General features: G+C 57.2%; 1 protein-coding gene across 4 annotated transcripts; it reads left to right on the forward strand.

Moving 5' to 3' along the window:
• On the forward strand, positions 1–11,953 carry GATD3A (glutamine amidotransferase like class 1 domain containing 3A). 4 transcript variants are annotated; one of them, XM_003277361.4, is made up of 7 exons: positions 1–226; positions 490–542; positions 2,440–2,553; positions 3,570–3,689; positions 6,627–6,719; positions 9,503–9,659; positions 11,056–11,953. In XM_003277361.4, the coding sequence occupies exons 1-7, from the start codon at positions 86–88 to the stop codon at positions 11,182–11,184; spliced, it is 807 nt and encodes a 268-aa protein (XP_003277409.2). In that variant the 5' UTR covers positions 1–85; the 3' UTR covers positions 11,185–11,953. The 4 variants fall into 4 exon arrangements, with proteins under 4 accessions (XP_003277409.2, XP_012357337.2, XP_030661982.1 ...); XM_012501883.2 differs by lacking the exons at positions 9,503–9,659; positions 11,056–11,953 and adding an exon at positions 7,563–9,491; XM_030806122.1 differs by lacking the exons at positions 9,503–9,659; positions 11,056–11,953 and adding an exon at positions 7,319–7,818.
• Positions 11,954–17,109: the final 5,156 nt, after the last annotated feature.

Below are 17,109 nucleotides of genomic sequence, written 5' to 3' on the forward strand. Positions count from 1 at the left end.
GTCCCAACAAGCAATGCGTTTGTAGACCGGTAGGTGCGCACGCTCTGTCCCGGCGTGACCTTTTGACCCCGCTGTCCTCACCGCAATGGCGGCTGTGAGGGCCCTGGTGGCCTCGAGGCTCGCTGCGGCATCTGCATTCGCGTCCCTGTCCCCCGGCGGTCGGACGCCTCCCCAGCGCGCAGCCCTTCACCTCTCCGTGCCGCGCCCCGCGGCCAGGGTCGCGCTGGTGAGTGGACGGAGGGGGTGAGGTCAGCTCCCGCCTCCAGAGATCAGCCTTAGCTGTTCCCTGCCCAAGGTCGGCCCCTCTTCCTAGGTCTGCTCCTGCCGCCCCAGGTCGGCTCCTTCACCCCGAGTCGGCTCCTGCGGCCCAGGTCGGCCCCATTTTCCCGGGTCAGCTCCCGCTACCCAGGTCGGCCCCTTTCCCCCGAGTCAACTCCCGCCTCCCAGGTCGGCCGCTTTCCCCCGGGTCAGCTCCCGCTCCTCTCGCAGGTGCTGTCTGGATGCGGAGTCTACGATGGGACCGAGATCCACGAGGCCTCGGCGTAAGTCCTCAGGAGCAGCTGGTCCACCACCCCGGGGACCTCGAGAAGGCCTCTCTACCAGTGAAGTTTACTCTTTTTTGAACAGTTTAGAGAAAGCATGTATTTTATTTTATTTTTACTTTTTATCTTTTGAGACAGCGCCCAGTCTGGAGTGCAGTGGCGCGATCTTGGCTCACTGCAGCCTCCGCCTCCTGGGTTCAAGCGATTCTCCTGCCTCAGCCTTCCGAGTAGCTGGGACTGCAAGCATGCACCACCACACCCAACTAATTTGTGTATTTTTAGTAGATACGGAGTTTCACCATGTTGGCCAGGCTGGTCTCAAACTCCTGACCTCAAGTGATCCTCCCGCTTTGGCCTCCCAAAGTGCTGGGATTACAGGCATGAGCCACTGCACCCAGCCAAGAGAGCTTGTATTTTAAATACCCTATTCTTGGTTAAAAAAAGCAAAAACGACTCGCAAAACCCAGGGAGACACTAAGGAAGAACAGTTTTTAAGTGTTGCTTATGCTGTCACCTAGAGGTGATCACTCAGCATTTCACTTGAGTGTTTTTCAGGACACACACATTTTGAAAACACTGAGATCACGCTCACCCGTGTTTTGCAAATGTTTCTGACGCATGGGAAGTAATTCCCATTCATTCAGTTCTCAACATCATTTTAACAGTTGTGTGGTATTTCTGGGTCCTAGACAGGTTACTGTTTATGTAACTGGTCAGCTATTGCTGAGTGGTTGGTGGCCTGATTTCCTGTGTTACTGGAAATGACTGCAGGCCGAACCGGTAGGGCAGGAGGCCACCACGCGTGCCAGGTACCTGTAGTTCCCATGTGGTTCAGGGTGAACTGGAGAGGGCAGAGCTGGGTGGTGGCCAAGGGGTGTCAGGCCATGGAGAGGGGCCTGAGGCTGGTGCTTTGTGGGCGGCCCACCTTGGCCAGTTGGAGTTGGCACTAGGCAGAGTGAGCTGGGGGAAAGGGCCAGGATGTGTTTCATGATTTGGCCTTGATGGGATAGAAAATAGCCCCAGAATAGCTTGAGCCCTCCCAGGCAGAACGGCAGGGTCTTGTGTCTGGGGTGTCTGGGTGGATTTCTTATGGGTAGGGGAACCCAAGTGCCAGGGCCAGGTCCTGACCTTTCCGTCTGACAAGTCACTGCACTTCATGCCTCCGTTTCCTCCTCCATGTAAGGGGCAGTGAGGGCTTAGCGTGTGGGTGGGCTTAGCGACCTATCTCCTGTTGGCACCGGGAGTTGCGGAGGCCAGCGTGAGCCCTCATAATGTCAGCTGTTGTCCCCAGGAGGAGCTTCTGTTGCCCTTGCCCTTGGAGAGATGGAGCTGCCCGGCCTGTGGTGTTGTCCTGGGGTCTCTGTGTCTCTCCCACCATCTGTGGTGGGAAAGTTGAGGGAGACTAGAAATTGAACTAAGTAGTGACCGAAAGCCCCGTCACACCCTCTGTGCACGTGGCACTCTGAGCACACTGCTGCTTCTCACTCTTGGTGCTTGCAGCAAGCAACTGGAGGAGGGCAGCCAGGCCCTGGGTGTAGGCAGAGCACTCAGCAGCCGGGGACCCGCACGCCTCCAGGCTGTGCCCTCAGTGGAGTCACCCGGCCCCCATACCCCAGTTTGCAAAGGGAGGTGTTGGGACCAGCTGATCTCCATAGCCTACTTCTGAGGGTCTGTCGTAGTCGTAACCCAGCAACCGACAGTGAATTGGAATGGGGGTGTAGGGGACATTTGGCTTGGTATGGAACCAACCGTAACTTTTTGCAGAGCAAGTAAGATATTAATATACATTAGGAATTTGCTCCTGGCACTTAGCTAAAATCCTCTTTTTAAAAATGTGTTAACACAAATCTGAGTGGGGCACGTTTTGAAGAGTTGTCTCTGGTTTTCCCCCATGCAGGATCCTGGTGCACCTGAGCCGTGGAGGGGCTGAAGTCCAGATCTTTGCTCCTGACGTCCCTCAGATGCACGTGATTGATCACACCAAGGGGCAGCCGTCCGAAGGCGAGAGCAGGTGTGGGGGTGGGATTGGAACTTGCTTCTTGTCCACCTCCGACGGTGCAGCCTTTTTTTGCTGGCTTAGCTTAAACCAAGTCTTGTGTGCAAATGAACATCCTTCTGAGCAGCTGTGCTCAGCCTGTTCTGGAAGTAATGCTGCCGAGGCTCAGGAGTGCCTTCCTTCCAGTACTCACAGGAGGGGTGAAAATAGCGACCATATCGCTTCCCACTGAGTACTGAGTAAAGCTGCTCATACCTTGGTCTTGAGCAAAGGTGCTGTTTCTCAGTTTGGCCGCCCACCTTCTTCCCCTGTCTGGACTCCAGATCTGTTTTGCTCGTTCCCAGCAGCATGTCTGTTACTGCGGTGTGTGTGGTTCTGGCCTGTGTGGCCCGAGATCCCCTTCCCTTGCGCATCCTACCCGACAGCCTTGTGCAGGCCATTCCCAGATGCCTTCCAGCTGGCTTTGGACCATGAGAGGTCAGGGCTGGAGATTCGAAAAAGAAGCCATAGCTGCCTCCTGGGGCTGTGCTTCTCACCAGTGGGGACCCCTGTGATTTCTTTCCCTGCCTGGGACCCTGGCTTCTGCACCTGGACTTGCATCTTTGTCCCCCACACCTGGGGGCTAGCAGCTTCCTGCGGTGGCTGGCCTTCGGGTTGCTTCACTGGTCCTGAGTCCTGGCTTCCTACCTTCCCCTCTGAGTCCCACCGTCCTGATGAGTGCACAGAATTCTGTCTGCTTTAGACACTCGGAGAGACTTCCATTTCTCATGGGCCTTGACTGATGGTGCAGAAGATTCAGAGTGATTTGGCGCAGGTTCTGAAGTGCTGATCTGAAGAGCCCAGCATAGATTTAGCATTGCTAGAACCATGTTGCCTTTCCAGGTAGTGACCAAACATGCTGACCTGGAAGTAAGTCCCCGTGTGGCTGAGAGCCACGTGTGTGGAGTGTGTTGCCTGTGGGCTGTGCCCCTGCCCCGCTCCACAGTCCTCCACCTGCATGCTGAGGCTTTTTGCCCTGTGCTCTTTCCCAGGAATGTTTTGACCGAGTCTGCAAGGATCGCCCGTGGCAAGATCACAGACCTGGCCAACCTCAGTGCAGCCAACCATGATGCCGCCATCTTTCCAGGAGGCTTTGGAGCGGCTAAAAACCTGTGCGTATTTGAGCTTCAAGGTCTTCCACTTTCCATGTGGAGCAGATGGGAAGGGGGTGCACCTGCCTGCTGTCCGATGTGGGCAGTGGAGCGGCGATGGGAGGGGGTGGTGATAGGAGCAGCCTCTGGGTTTAGGGTCTGGGCAGGGCACGTGCCTGCCGTCTGATTTGGGAGCCATTCTCAGGGTTGGGTCTTAGGTAGCGTTTTACAAGACATGTTTTTTCTCCTGCTTCTCTGCTGCCTCTTCTCTGAGCATTCCTGGTACCCAACAGCTGTCAGAGTGGGTTTGGGGCTCCCTCTTATCTCATCACTGTGCTGGTAGGTCTCGTCACATTGAAAGCAGTCTCTGAGTATTTACTCCTTGCGGGTACCAGTTTTCTCTCTCTCTCTCTCTTTTTTTTTTTCTGTAGAGATGAGGTCTTGGTCTGTTGCCCAGGCAGGGATGCGGTGGCACGATCCCAGCTCCCTGCAGCCATGATCTCCTGTGCTCAAGCCATCCTCCAGCCTCATCTTCCTGAGTAGCTGGGACTATAGGTGCATGCCACCATGCCCATGTTTTTTTTTTTTTTTTGTAGCCATGTATGTAGCCCAAATTGGTTGGGAACTTCTGGGCTCAAGTGACCCTCCTGCCTCCCAAAGTGCTGGGATTCCAGGCCTGAGCCACCGCGCCCGGCCCCAGTTCTCTTACGGAACCTTGCAGGATCAGAAATGGGTTTCCTTCTTGGTTGGGCAGTGGTCCTGACAGGAAGAAGGGAGGCCGCCTTGGCGTGGCTGTTAGGGTTGTTTCCATGGTAGCTGGACCGTGAACCGTGGAGGCCTGGCCGGCTCCCACACGGTGGCGTCCTTGAGTTCCAGACCCTCTTTCTGTTCTCTGTGTCTCCTCTCTCTCTTTGCACTTTCATGGAGGTTCTCTGGGCACCGCCCCCATGGCCCTGCCTGCGAGGTGGAGGTAGTGCTGGGCTGATCCTCCAGGGACAGCTCTGCCACCTGCAGGAGCACTGGCCACAGTGCATCTGAGCGTGCAGGTGGCTTCTGTGCCGCGGTGTGGGTGGCAGCCCCAGCAGGGCCAGCCCCAGTCGGTCGGCAGCTCCTGTTTCAAGGGCAGGCTGGAGGCTGGCTGGCCGCTCGCCCCACCCTGGGCAGCCTGCACCCAGAGTCGGGGGGGCAGGCAGGCTCCATCCGAAGAATGCGCCCTTCCTTATCCTGAAACCTCAGAGGCCTCCTTCCTCAGATGCCAGCCGTTTTCTCAGTGCCCTTGGCCATGCCCTCACCCCTATCTCTCACCGGAAGCCCCACCCCAGCCTGTCGTCCCCCCTCTCCTGAAAGGCAGCAAGCCTCGTCGGTGCCGCCCACACCCCTGACCTCACGCAGCCCCACTTCAGGCTCGATCTTTTGTCCAGTTGTCCCCGCGTCGCTGCCGTCTCCACGAGGCCCTGACCACTGACACTGTGTGGCGGGGCACAGGGGCAGCTGGAGGGTGTGCTGGGGGCTAGGTGCCCTGGCATGGCTCCTCCACGGTTTGCCAACCCAGAGGCACAGGCGTGAGGTGTGTGGTGGTTCTCGGGGTCGGTGGGTCTTGGCCTTGGCCTTCAAGGTGTTGATGTGCCTGTGTGTCTGAGCCCACGTCCCCTGGGCGAAGCTCCCATTTTCACTGACCTGTCCAGAGCATTCTGGGTGAGCCTGCCCTGCGCGTTCATGGTGCGGCGCGCTCTGATGAGCTGCAGCCGTGGCCACTCTGCACCCTCTGAGACGGTCACCCATGGGGACGGCAAACACCCACTACCTCCAGAAGATTCCCAGCACTCTGCCAGCAAAGCCATGTGGAAAATGCAGGGGCAGAGGACTAGGGTGCGTGAGGGTGGCGTAGAGCCCAAGGGTGGGTTCGTGGGAAGGTGTGTCCACTTGTAGATTTGGTGGCATTGCCAAATCACATGCCCCATGGGCAGTGTGGCGAGACCTCCCCTGCCCCGCGTGCCCTCCACAGCTCCTGCTCCTCGGCCTGAGGTGTGGATGCTGGTGTCGCAGGTAAACTGGCGTTTCTTTCACGGTCGTCGAAGCAAGAGTGCTTGGTATGCCTGGAGGCCGATTGCGTTTCTTTTTCCGGGAACTCCTGGAGTTTCCTGCTGCCCCTTTGTTTTAAGGAAAAACTCTCACACCATGTTTCTCCTCCTCCCACCACGACAGTCGTCCACACAGAAGGTGGGTGTGAAGGGTCTTCCCCACGCACCACGCAGGGGTCACTGCTGCCTTCTAATTCAGTTCCGACAGTATGGACCCGGGGTAGCATCCGATCCCACAGGTTGAGGGCTCCATCCCCAAAACTGCCCTCTGACACACACCGGTAACCAGTCTGAGCCTCTGGAACTGACCGATTGGCTTCAAGTTGGGGTTCCCACAACCCCGTTTGCTGGAGTGGCTCACAGTGCTCAGGGAAACATGACATCAGCATTCTCCCCCAGGGAGTGGGGGACCCTCTCAGGAGAGGGTCCTGAGACCCACAGTCAGAAAGGCGGGGAACATTAGAGTCCTGCTTTGGGGCAGGTGAAAGGCGGGCAGGAGGTCAGAGGCTGCCTGAGGCCTGACACAGCCAATGTCATAACAGAAAGCTAACAAGCACCATGGGAGTTAGGAGCCAGAAACCAGTGTCTGAGTCTCAGCACCGCAGCCCGGGTTCCGCCAGCTGCTGCGGAAGGTTCCAGGGCGTGGGCCCTCTCGCCCTGGTGGCCTCCTGCTGCACCACTTCCTGATCCTCCTGCTTTCTATGCTTCTTTCTGTTTAAAAAACAGGAAAATGTGTTCACATCTAACGCGCATATGTGCAGCCATGCCCATGTCCCTTGCTGCAGCTGACTGAGGGTCTGGAGCTGTGCCTAGGAAGCCCCCCAGGAATAGACCCTAGTTGTGAGGCTGTCTGAGGAGGCCTTTTGTCTCCCGGTAGGAGCACGTTTGCCGTGGACGGGAAAGATTGCAAGGTGAATAAAGAAGTGGAGCGTGTCCTGAAGGAGTTCCACCAGGCCGGGAAGCCCGTCGGGTGTGTACAGCCGCGCAGGCCTCGGGGAGCGAGGGAGGAGGGTGCGTGGGCCTGCGGCCTCTGTTCTCAGCCAGGAGCTGTGACTGATCCTGAAAACTCACAGCTGGTTTTCTTGTTTTAACTGAGGGAATTTCACACGACGTCACTGGTGACTTAACAGAAAGGAGAGGGCAACTCCACTTCCCTAGAGGAGACCTGGAATTCTCCTGGCTCCCAGAGGCATCCCTAGGCAGTCCCTCAGGACCCCTAGCCTTTACCAGACCCCTTCTCCCAATCCCCTTAGCCACAGTACCCCCAACCCCGCTGACTTCTGGCCAGTCACTGCAGCACGTGCACTGGCCCTGACGCTGTCCACTCCCAGCGGCCTCCCTCCTGGGGAGCCACAGCCGACCACACCCCTTTGTCCCTGCTCAGACAAAGCCTGGGTCCTGAGGCTGGCGGCACGAGTAGGGTGCCCACTCCTTCATCCACATAAGCGCCTTGGCTTACGTGGCGGGTCACGGCCCCGCAGGGAGTGTGTGCTCTTCACCGTCTGCTGCCGGGAAGTCACTCCCAGATGTGTGAGGGTGACCCAGCAAGGCCGGGTTCCGCCTCGGCAGGTGTGATGCTTCCACGAGCCTCCCGGCACCTGCTCCTTGGTGGTCCTGGAACGCGGCGCTGCGCTGTCCAGGTCTCAGCTGCATCTGGTGCTGGCAGGGCGAGAGCCGCACTTGTGTTGATGAACATCTGTGAGGCGCACTCGCAATGGCCGCTCACTACCGGGTTCTGTCAACCGAACAAGGATAAGGCTGTATCGGAATCCTCTGTCTGAGCAGGGCTGGAAAAAACACTCCCCACCCACAGTCACTCACTTAAGGACCTGCCTGGTCACCGTCCAGGGAGGCCCCTAAGGCGGAGCCACAGGAAGAGGTGCAGGCTCAGAGCTCCTGAAGGAGGTCCCTGCTGCAGCCGCGTCACAGCCGGGGTGAAGATTTCACCCGCGGTCTCCACCTCGGGATCCCATCCTTGTCAGAGAAACGTTCCCAGGATGAGCGCCCAGAGGGAGGAGGCCGTGGCCCTTTCTTTTGTGACTGATTCAAAATCTCGGTGAAACAAGACAGCCCCTGGCAGGCGAACCACTGCCTCTGAGCATGCCTCCCCTGAAAACTGCAGGGCGCAAACCCGTCTCCTCCCCAGTCCAGCCATGAGGCTCCTCTGGAAACAGCACAGGGCGCAAGCCTGTCTCCTCCCCAGTCCAGCCATGAGGCTCCGCTGAAAACTGCGGGGCGCAAGCCCGTCTGCTCCCCAGTCCAGCCATGGGGCTTCCGTGCACGGTGACCCATAGGCTCTTTTCCTGAGGAAACCTAAATCCTTAACCGCTGCAGCTTTCCTAAGAGAAGAAGGGGCATGGCAGTGGCTCTGTGGGCGGGCACACCCTTTCCATGTCAGCCTGCCTTGAGGTCCCTCCTGCAGCCGGCCCCACCCACCCCTCAGCCTGGTGCCAGAGGCCTGCGTGGCCAGCCAGGGACTGCTAGGCGGCCCCGCCGCTCACTGCTAGGACCCCTTCCTTGAATGCAGTAGTCGAGGTGGGTGCTGGGCTGTGTCAGGAGCCGCTGTGGCATCTGTAGCTGGCACTTGATGGCTGGGCAGCTGCGTGCAGCATCGGGAGCTACTGAGAATCTGCTTCCCGGACTTCCTGCCTGCTCAGAGGGCGGCAGGGGGATTTCATCTAATAGAGACGAGTTTTCGCCATGTTAGTCAGGCGGGTCTTGAACTCCCAACCTCAGGTAATCTGCCTGTCTCAGCCACCCAAAGTGCTGGGATTACAGGCATGAGCCACTGCACCTGGCTGTGAAATGTGTTTTTAACCGTGTTTTGTTAACAGCCCATGGTAGCAGTTTCCACCTGGGCCTGTCGGGAGTGGGTAGGACTGTAGACGGCGGGAGGAGGGATGAAGGAAGACGGGCCAAGGTGTGAGGTGTTGAGGGCAGGATGGGGCCTGAGAGCTGTGGGCTACACCACAGGTTGCCAGGGGATGGGGCTGCTGTTTAATGAGGCCGTGCCCCTTCCACTGTTGCCCCTGGGTGGCCGTGAGGTGCTGGACAACACAGGTCACTGAAGGCCCTGCTGTGGGCACAGTGCCTGGCACACAGAGGGGCCTCTGTTGGCTGGGCAAGGAGGGGTTCCTGGTGAAGCAGAAGCAGGTCCCAGGGGTGGATGTGGCCTGGGCAGAGCTGCTGCGGCCTGTGTGTCAGGGTCGGGCGTGCGCCCACCGGCCTGCACTTGCCGAGAGTTGTGCTGCAGGTCAGAGGCTGGCAAGGCTGCTCCTGGCCCGTTGTGCCTCCTGTAGAAGGGGGGCTGGTGTGACTGATAAGTGCAGCTGTGTTACCTGTTGCTGGGTCACAGACCACCCCACAACTCAGGGCTGGGGCAGCCGCATATCATTACCCTCTCTGTGAGTGGACTTCGGCAGCCCGGGACTCGCACCAGTCTGGGGTGTCCTGGGGCTTGGGGCTTAGCCCATGGCTGTTAGGGACTCCCCTCGGGGGTCCTTGGCCTGGTGCTTGAGTGCCTGCAGGGAGTGCTCGGCGGGGAGTGGGGCTGAGGACACCTCACTCTCAGCCTTGAGTCACCTGGTGCCACCTCCATCACATCCCATGGGCCACAGCCTTCTGGCAGCCCAGGCTCACAAGGGGCAGGGACGGCAGGGCTCCCGTGGCAGGGCAGCCTGGGGTCGTGGCGAGGGTAATTTCTGTTCTGCAGGCCATGCAGCCTGCCTGACCCGTGTCCTTCTCACCTTTCAGCTTGTGCTGCATCGCGCCTGTCCTCGCGGCCAAGGTGCTCAGAGGCGTTGAAGTCACCGTGGGCCACGAGCATGAGGAAGGTGGCAAGTGGCCTTACGCCAGGACCGCGGAGGCCATCACGGCCCTGGGTGCCAAGCACTGCGTGAAGGAAGTGATCATATCCTTCCTGGTAGCCAGGCCCGGCCCACCGTCGCGCTTGTCCCTGAGATGTGCGTAGGGACGCCCTCCGCTCCGGGCTGCCTTGGTGGGCGGCCTCTTCACCGGGAGCTGCACCTGCTGCTCTCCCTGTGGGGCCTCCCCCAGTGGGCACCGCGGCCACGTGTCTGAGGGCATAGAGCAGATGGCTGTGACAGCCCAGCTGGTGTGAGGTGGGTCGCAGACACACGTCAAAAGCGCAGCTGTGGTGCGTGGTTGGCAGATCCAGGTCCCTAGCCTGACTGTTGAGTCTGTTCAGCAACCCCCAGGCAGCCACACTCCCCCCAGCCGGGGGAGGGTGAGGAAAGAGTGTGTGCGAGGTGTGGAGGGAGAGCGGCCGGGCGTGCAGGAGGCAGGGGTTTCCTGGCTTTATTTGGGCGGAAGTTCTCAGGCCAGTTTTGGTGGCCAGGTGATTCAGCCCACCTCGCGGCCCCCGGCCCCTCCTGTTGAGGTGTGTCCCTGCGTTCTGAGATGATGGACCGAGAATGCCAGCGGGGCTGTTGCCCCGGGAGATTTGGAGGCAGGCTCCTGGAAGGCCCTGCCTGGATCTGGGAGAATGTCCACATGGGCCCAATTGAGAGAACAGAACACTCCAGGGTGCCGGACGGTACTGGAATGAGTAGAGCATGGACCTGGTCCCCTGCAGGTGTTGTTCTGAAGGGTGCAGTTCCTCTTAGTGGGGCAGCCTTTTACTCACAGGCAGCTTCGGACGTCAGGCCCCGTCTCACTCCCTGCGGCTTTCCTGCCGGGCAGGAGCGCAGGCCAAGGCTGGCCCCAGGCCTCTGACTGCTTGCGGGAAGATGGGGGCACATGTCTTGGTTGGTGTGGAGGCCTGGCCAGTGGTTATGTGCGTGGTGCTGGGGAGGCTCAGGTCTGTGGCTGGCCGGCCCCAGTAGTGCCGCCTGCTGCCCTGTTGCCTGTTGCCCTGCAGCATAAGGACCGGCTCCCTCACGGCCAGTTCTTCATCTGAAAAGTGGAGGCGCTGCCACTGCCTCCCGTGGTGGTTGTGAGGACCCCAGTCATGTGTGCGCCCCATGGCGGGGCAGCTCGTGGCCATGTGTGGGTGTTGGGCCTGTGTGATGCTGGCTGAAAGGTGCCCCATTCCCTGGAATTTCCCGCTGCTTTCTTCCTCTAGAATGCATGTGAATTGGGAACAGCTTCCTTCTTACGTTGTTCAGCAGCATAAATCATACATAAAGTAGGGTCCTGCTGGCACAGACTGCACCAGGAGTGAGTTCTCCTGTTCCAAGTTACCTGAGAACAAAGGACACGCGGTGAGGGTGGGGGAGGGATTGGGGCTCCACACCTGAAAGTCCCTCGGGTCCATGCTGGGTGGCTTTTTCCGTAACTCTGCACACGAAGCTCACGTGGACCAGAAAAACAAGGTGGTCACTACCCCAGCCTTCATGTGCGAGACGGCACTCCACCACATCCACGACGGGATCGGAGCCATGGTGAGGAAGGTGCTGGAACTCACTGGAAAGTGATGCTCATGGACGGGGGCCCAGCTAGGTTCCAGGACTTGGCCTCACCCTCTGGCTGAGGAGCTGTCAGCTGCTTTCCATCCATCTGGGAGTCTGGCAGGCCTTTTTTTTTTTTTTTTTTTTTTTTTTTCTGAAACCTGCAGGCGTTCTCTCTGTAAGGAGGGTGTGCTGCAGTGCATGGGGGGATGTTTCTTCCTGGGCATGGCTGGGCTGCTCTCACATACAGAGGCCGAGGAGCCAATTCGTTCTCTGCCACAGGGACTTGCCTCACTGTGTCCCAAAAACAAATCGCAGCCAGCTTTTCCAGAAATAGAAAATTCTGCCATCTGAGGTTTTATACTTCAGGTTAGTTTTTGGAAGGAAGAACATTTTTAGGTTTGCAAGTCTCCTGATCAGGAAACCAGAAATACCACATTTATGGACCATGAAAGGTTGGTTCTTGACTCTGAAGGGACTTTTGAGTTAATCAGCCTAAGGGGGTTTCTAAAGCAGGCAATCCCTGTAGCCGCAGAGAATAAACGCCTTCCCAAAATGGCAACTTCCCACAGCCACATTTCAGGCCTGCTGAGACTGCTGAGTGAGGAATGGCAGTGAGGTTTCTTCAATTAGTCTCAGTTCTCCTAATTTTCAGGAAGAAAGGGAAATTGCAGCTCCTCAGCCCCCAAGATTGACCTCTGGGGAGTGATTGTAGCGTTGGTGCTAGGCCGTGGGTTCAGGTGTGGCAGAAGCTTGCAGATGCATCCGAAGGGAAATAAAGTGTGTTGGCGTTCAACTTTGTGCTGCGTTCATCTGTGTGTGCAGGGTTGTTTGGGGGAGAAAGCATTTGGGGTGGGAGTCAGGTGTCTGCACACTTCACTCAGTGTCACATATCTGTTGCCTTTTGGGTCTGTCTCTGCCTGAGCAGCCAGGGCCAGGCTAGCCTGAGAGGCCCCACACTGGGTGGGTAGCAGGACCTGCCCAGCGTTGGGGTGGCGGTGTGGGAAACACCCGCTCTGGCTGCTGGTATGGCTGTTCCGTGTGGTCTGGTTTGCACCTCCCTGTGTGTCAGGTGCTGGGCCCGAAACGGAGGTGCAGGCCCTGGTCCCGCAAGACTCGAACCCTCAGTTGCACTGGTACCCACCACAGCCCCTCGGCCCTCTCCACCTGCTGCGTGGAATCAGCGGATTCATTCCACCGCCTTGAGAGGGTGTGGGGGGCCCATGGGTAAGGCAGGAAGGCCCCGGTGCACCCCGCATCGGGTCTCGGCCTGACGCTTCTGGTTCTTCCTCCGTGGGAACTGGGTTCTCCAGTGGCCTTCCTCCCACTGAGGCCGGGCCTCAGGAAGGCCTCACGGGCGCCCACACCCGCTGCACACGCCCACAGCACTCGCCTTGGGGCCAGGATTACCCTGGCCCGGGCAGCGGAGGAGCCTCCCATGTCCAGGGTAAGGTGGGGCTCCTCCCCTTTCTCATAGGCTGGTATGGACACATTTTGCATGGTCGGTGGGGGGGTACCCGTATACCATGCATGTTTATTCACGTATGTGTGAGTGTATGGAAAAGTGCACAAGTCACAAGCATTCACTTTGGGGTTTCCACAAAGCAAATGCGCCAAACCATAGCTCGGGGCCTGGAACGGTGGCACTGTTGCCAGAGCCTCTCAGCCTCCTGCAGGCACCGGCTGCGCGCTTGTTTGCGCACTCTCTCTGGCTCTCTCTCTCTCTCTGAGGTGATCCAGTGTGGCGCCCCACACTCAGGTGCTTCTGCTGGGCCAGGCCTGTCCTCACCTGCATCTGTCCTTAGCCTAGGTGGCTCTAGGGGTCCTCAGTGTCTCCACTTGCAGATGAGGCTTTGCTTTGCCCAGAGCCCTGCAGCTTGTAGGGCTTGGCTGGGACTCAGCTCCCGGCAGCGCAGCACCAGAACCCCAGCCCTAGAAATAGATCTTGGGACGTTGGGAAGCCCAGAGAGGGGCCGTGACAGAACCGGAGAGCTCGGTCCTGGGTTCACTGGAGGAGAGCTCGGTCCTGGGTTCACTGGAGGGGTCGGTTCACTGGAGGAGAGGGGTCCTGGGGGGGGTCCTGGGTTCACTGGAGGGGAGTTCGGTCCTGGGTTCACTGGGCAGTGACTCCGTGGCTGCTGCATGCCAGGCGCCTTCAGGTACCAAGGGCACTGTCATGAGCATGTCCTCGTCCTGGAGCTCAGGTGGGGGCAGCCAGTACGTGGCCCGGTGAGCCATGGAGTCCCCCTGGCAGTGGTGGGGGTGTGGACATGCTGGGAAGGAGGATGGCAGTGCCAGGCATGCATAAAGTGATCAAGGAAGGGGACAAGGGGTCCAGTGGGAACAGGAGCTAACCAGGGGTTCAAGGTCAGGGCGTGGGGAGGGAGGGGCGCTGGTGACATGCATGGTTCCCGGGACCAGCCCCTCCTGCCATCCCAGAGGCCTCTGCATCCCACGGGCTGTGCACCCTGGAACGTGGTTGTGGCTTTAGGCGCTGCCACCAGGGGGCATGGCAGAACTGTCTTTGGGGCTGACAACGGGCAGGCAGCCCCCCACCAAGCTGCTTCCTGTTGGCGCCATCAGAGTCTGGGCTATCGTCTGCTGAAGCCCTCTCTGGTCTCCACACGCCCCACCCCTTTGCCCTATCCCTCTTGTTTCCTTCCAGGTTACCTCCTCATCTCCTGTCCAGGTCATCAGAGCTCCAGCTGTGGACATGCCCCATTCCCCGATAATCCTTTCTTCATTCTCCACTTTTCCACCACTCCCAGCTCCCCCACCACTCCCAACTCCTCCACACTCAACCCCTAGCTCCCCCACCACTCCCAGCTGCTCCACACTCAGCCCCCAGCTCCCCCACCACTCCCAGCTGCTCCATACTCAGCCCCCAGCTCCCCCACCACTCCCAGCTCCTCCACACTCAACGCCCCTGGGCCACTCGCCTCACAGATCTCGAGGTCTGTGAGTACACACGTATCACAGCTTTGTCATCTGTCTCCCCACTGCACTGGGAACGTCAGGAGAGAGGATGGGGGCCTCATGGGTGCCCCTCCATCTTCCCCGGCCAGGCCTGGGCCCTGAGGTGGTGGGCTCTTGGCATGAGCCGGCCAGTGCATGCTGCGAGGCCCAAGGCTCATGGACCTGACATGCCCACCTTGGCACCTGCCCGCTCCCAGACCCCTTCAACCTACTGCTGGCCAGTGTCTTCCTCTAGGGCTCCCTCAACATCACCTTTTCTGTTTTGTTTTAAATAGACTTTATTTTCTAGCACAGTGTTAGGTTCATGGCAAAATGGAGTGGAAGGTACAGAGAGTCCCACACACTCCCTGCCCCCACGCATGCACAGCCTCCCTCACCATCACCCCCGCACACCCCCGCCCGCCAGAGCACACATTTATTATAGGCAACCAACCCACACGGACGCGTCATCACCCCGAGTCCACGGCGTCCATTAGAGTTCACTCTTGGTGTTAGCCGTTCTGTAGATTCGGACAAATGTAGGACATGGGTCCGCCATTTACAGAGAATGCAAAATGGTTTCATTGCCCTGAAAACCCTCGGCTCTGCCCATTCCTCCCCCACCCTCCACCCCCGTAACCACTGATGGTTTTTACTGTCCCCACAGTTTTGCCTTTTCCAGAATGTCATGTGGTTGGACTCATACACTATGTGGCCTTTTCTGATTGACTCCTTTCGCCTGGTGATAGGCATTTATATTTCCTCCGTGTGTTTTCATGGCTTGAAGCTCATTTCTTTTTAGTGCCGAATAATATTCCATTGTTTGGCTTTACCACAGTTTATCCATTTACCCTCTCAAGAGCATCTTAGGTTTGTCCCAGTTTGGGGCATTTATGAATAAAGCTGCTATAAACACCAGTGTGGAGGTTTTGGTGTGGACATACATTCTCACCTCCTTTGGGTAAATACCGGGGAGTGTGATTGCCAGATCATATGGTGAGAGTTTTGCAAGAAGCTGCCAAACTGTCTCCCCAAGTGGCTGCACCATTTTGCGTTCCCACCAGCAATGAATGGGCATTCCTGTTGCTCCACGTCCTCACCAGCATTTGGTGGTGTTCGTGTTTTGGATTTTGGCCAGCTGATAGGTGTGTAGTGGTATATTGTTTTAATTTGCCATTTCCTAGTGACATATGATGTTGAGCCCCTTTTCATGGCTTATTTACTATCTGCGTATCTTCTTTGGTGAGTTATCTGCTCAGAATTTTTGCCCATTTTTAAATTGGTTGTTCCTTTTCTTTTTGTTGAGTTGTTTGTAAATTGTGGATCGTAATCCTTTCATGAATATCTCATTTCTAGTTATTTTCTCCAGGTTTGGGGCTTGTCTTCTTCTTCTCTTCACAGTGCCTTCACAGAGCAGTTTTTAATTTTAATGAAATCGAGTTTCTCACTGGTTTCTTCTTGGATTGTGTTTTTCCCCCTCCTTATTAAAAAAGAAAGAAAGAAAGAAACAGGGTCTCACTATGTTGCCCAGGCTGGTCCCAAACTCCTGGGCTCAACTGATCCTCCTGCCTCAGTCTTCCAAAGTGCTGGGATGCCAGGTGGGAGCCACTGGGCTCAGTCTTGTGTTTTTAAAACTCATCACCAAACCCTCGGTCATCTAGATTTTCTCCTGTGTTATCTTCTAGGAGTTTGATAGTTTTGCATTTCACATTTAGGTCTGTGATCATTCTGAGTGGATTGCTGTAGGGGTGGAACGCGTGTGTTGGGATTCATTTTTGGAATGTGAACGCCCCGTTGTTTGGCTCCATTTGGTGGAGGCTGTGCCCCATTGCATTGCTTTTGCCACTTTGTCACAGACCAGTTGACTCTCCATGCGGGTTTGTTTCTGGGCTCTCTCTCTGCTTTCATTGGTCTGTTTTGCCAGCACCCTGTCGTGAGTACTGTAGCTTTATAGTAAGTCCGGAGCCTGCCAAGTCATCAGAGTTGGAATCTGCCCCTATCAGATGTCCAAAACATGCCCCCAGGGCCCTGAGATCAGGTCCCCAGGAGGGCCTGGCTGGAGTCCCCGTAGCCCTGAGTGCCAGGAGACCAGGGTCTGCCTGCTCTGGGAGGTCTGTCCTCACAAGGCCAGACACCCAACCCTGGTTGTCCTGGTCTGCCTAGTATGACCCTGCCCTGTTCCTGCTTCTTCCAAGCACCCGTGACCCTGGGAAGCCCATCACAAATGCCTCCCTAGACAACCCATGCTGTAGAGTGCACCACGCCGTTCCCACCACAGCCTCAGGCAGCACTGGCACCCACAACAGAGGCCACCCTCACAATCTCACACTTCAGGAGCCCGGGTGGGACGCTAGCCAGGCTCCCTAGAGGTGGCTATGCCGGCCCAGGCAGCCCCATCTCTCCGGGACCCCACTGCTCCCCGGGTCCAGCCCAGGCCCTGATTCAGCAGCAGCTCCATAAAGAAGTAAAATGAGAATATGCACGGGGCCCACACTTAGGGGACTCCTGTCACATGGTGTCCAGCATGGCTCGTGGGTGAGGACAGCAACACCACCAAGAAATGACCCAAGAGGCCAACAGCAGCTCCCTGGGAAGGCCACACTCTCCAGGAAGACATAGCAGCTCTGGAACACACAACTTAGGTAGAAATCTAACAAGATATTTACAAGATCTGTGAGGAAAATTATAAAACTTTAATAAGTCAAAGACGTAAAATGGAAAGATATTCCACATCCCTTATTATGCATAACCCCTTTTATTCCTGATAAGCTTCTTTGAAGTCTGCTCTGAAATTAATATAGCTATTCCAGCTTTCTTGTGATTAATGTGAGTATGATATTTCTTTCTCTGTTCATTTACTTTTAATCTACATGTGTCTGTTTATTTATTTATTTATTTATTTAGAGACAGAGTCTTGCTCTGCCACCCATCTCTACAGTGATGAGATCATGGCTCACTGCAACCTTCACCTCCTGGGTTCAAGTGATTCTCCTGCCT

Source organism: Nomascus leucogenys, chromosome 25 (assembly GCF_006542625.1).
Source record: "Nomascus leucogenys isolate Asia chromosome 25, Asia_NLE_v1, whole genome shotgun sequence".
Lineage (NCBI taxonomy): Eukaryota > Metazoa > Chordata > Mammalia > Primates > Hylobatidae > Nomascus > Nomascus leucogenys.

Excerpts from the sequence above, each read along its gene's own strand:
- GATD3A (XM_003277361.4), top strand. The coding sequence starts at position 86 with ATGGCGGCTGTGAGGGCCCTGGTGGCCTCGAGGCTCGCTGCGGCATCT. Across the intron at positions 3,690-6,626 it reads TTTGGAGCGGCTAAAAACCT|GAGCACGTTTGCCGTGGACG; the intron begins GTGCGTATTTGA and ends GTCTCCCGGTAG. Across the intron at positions 9,660-11,055 it reads ACTGCGTGAAGGAAGTGATC|GAAGCTCACGTGGACCAGAA; the intron begins ATATCCTTCCTG and ends AACTCTGCACAC.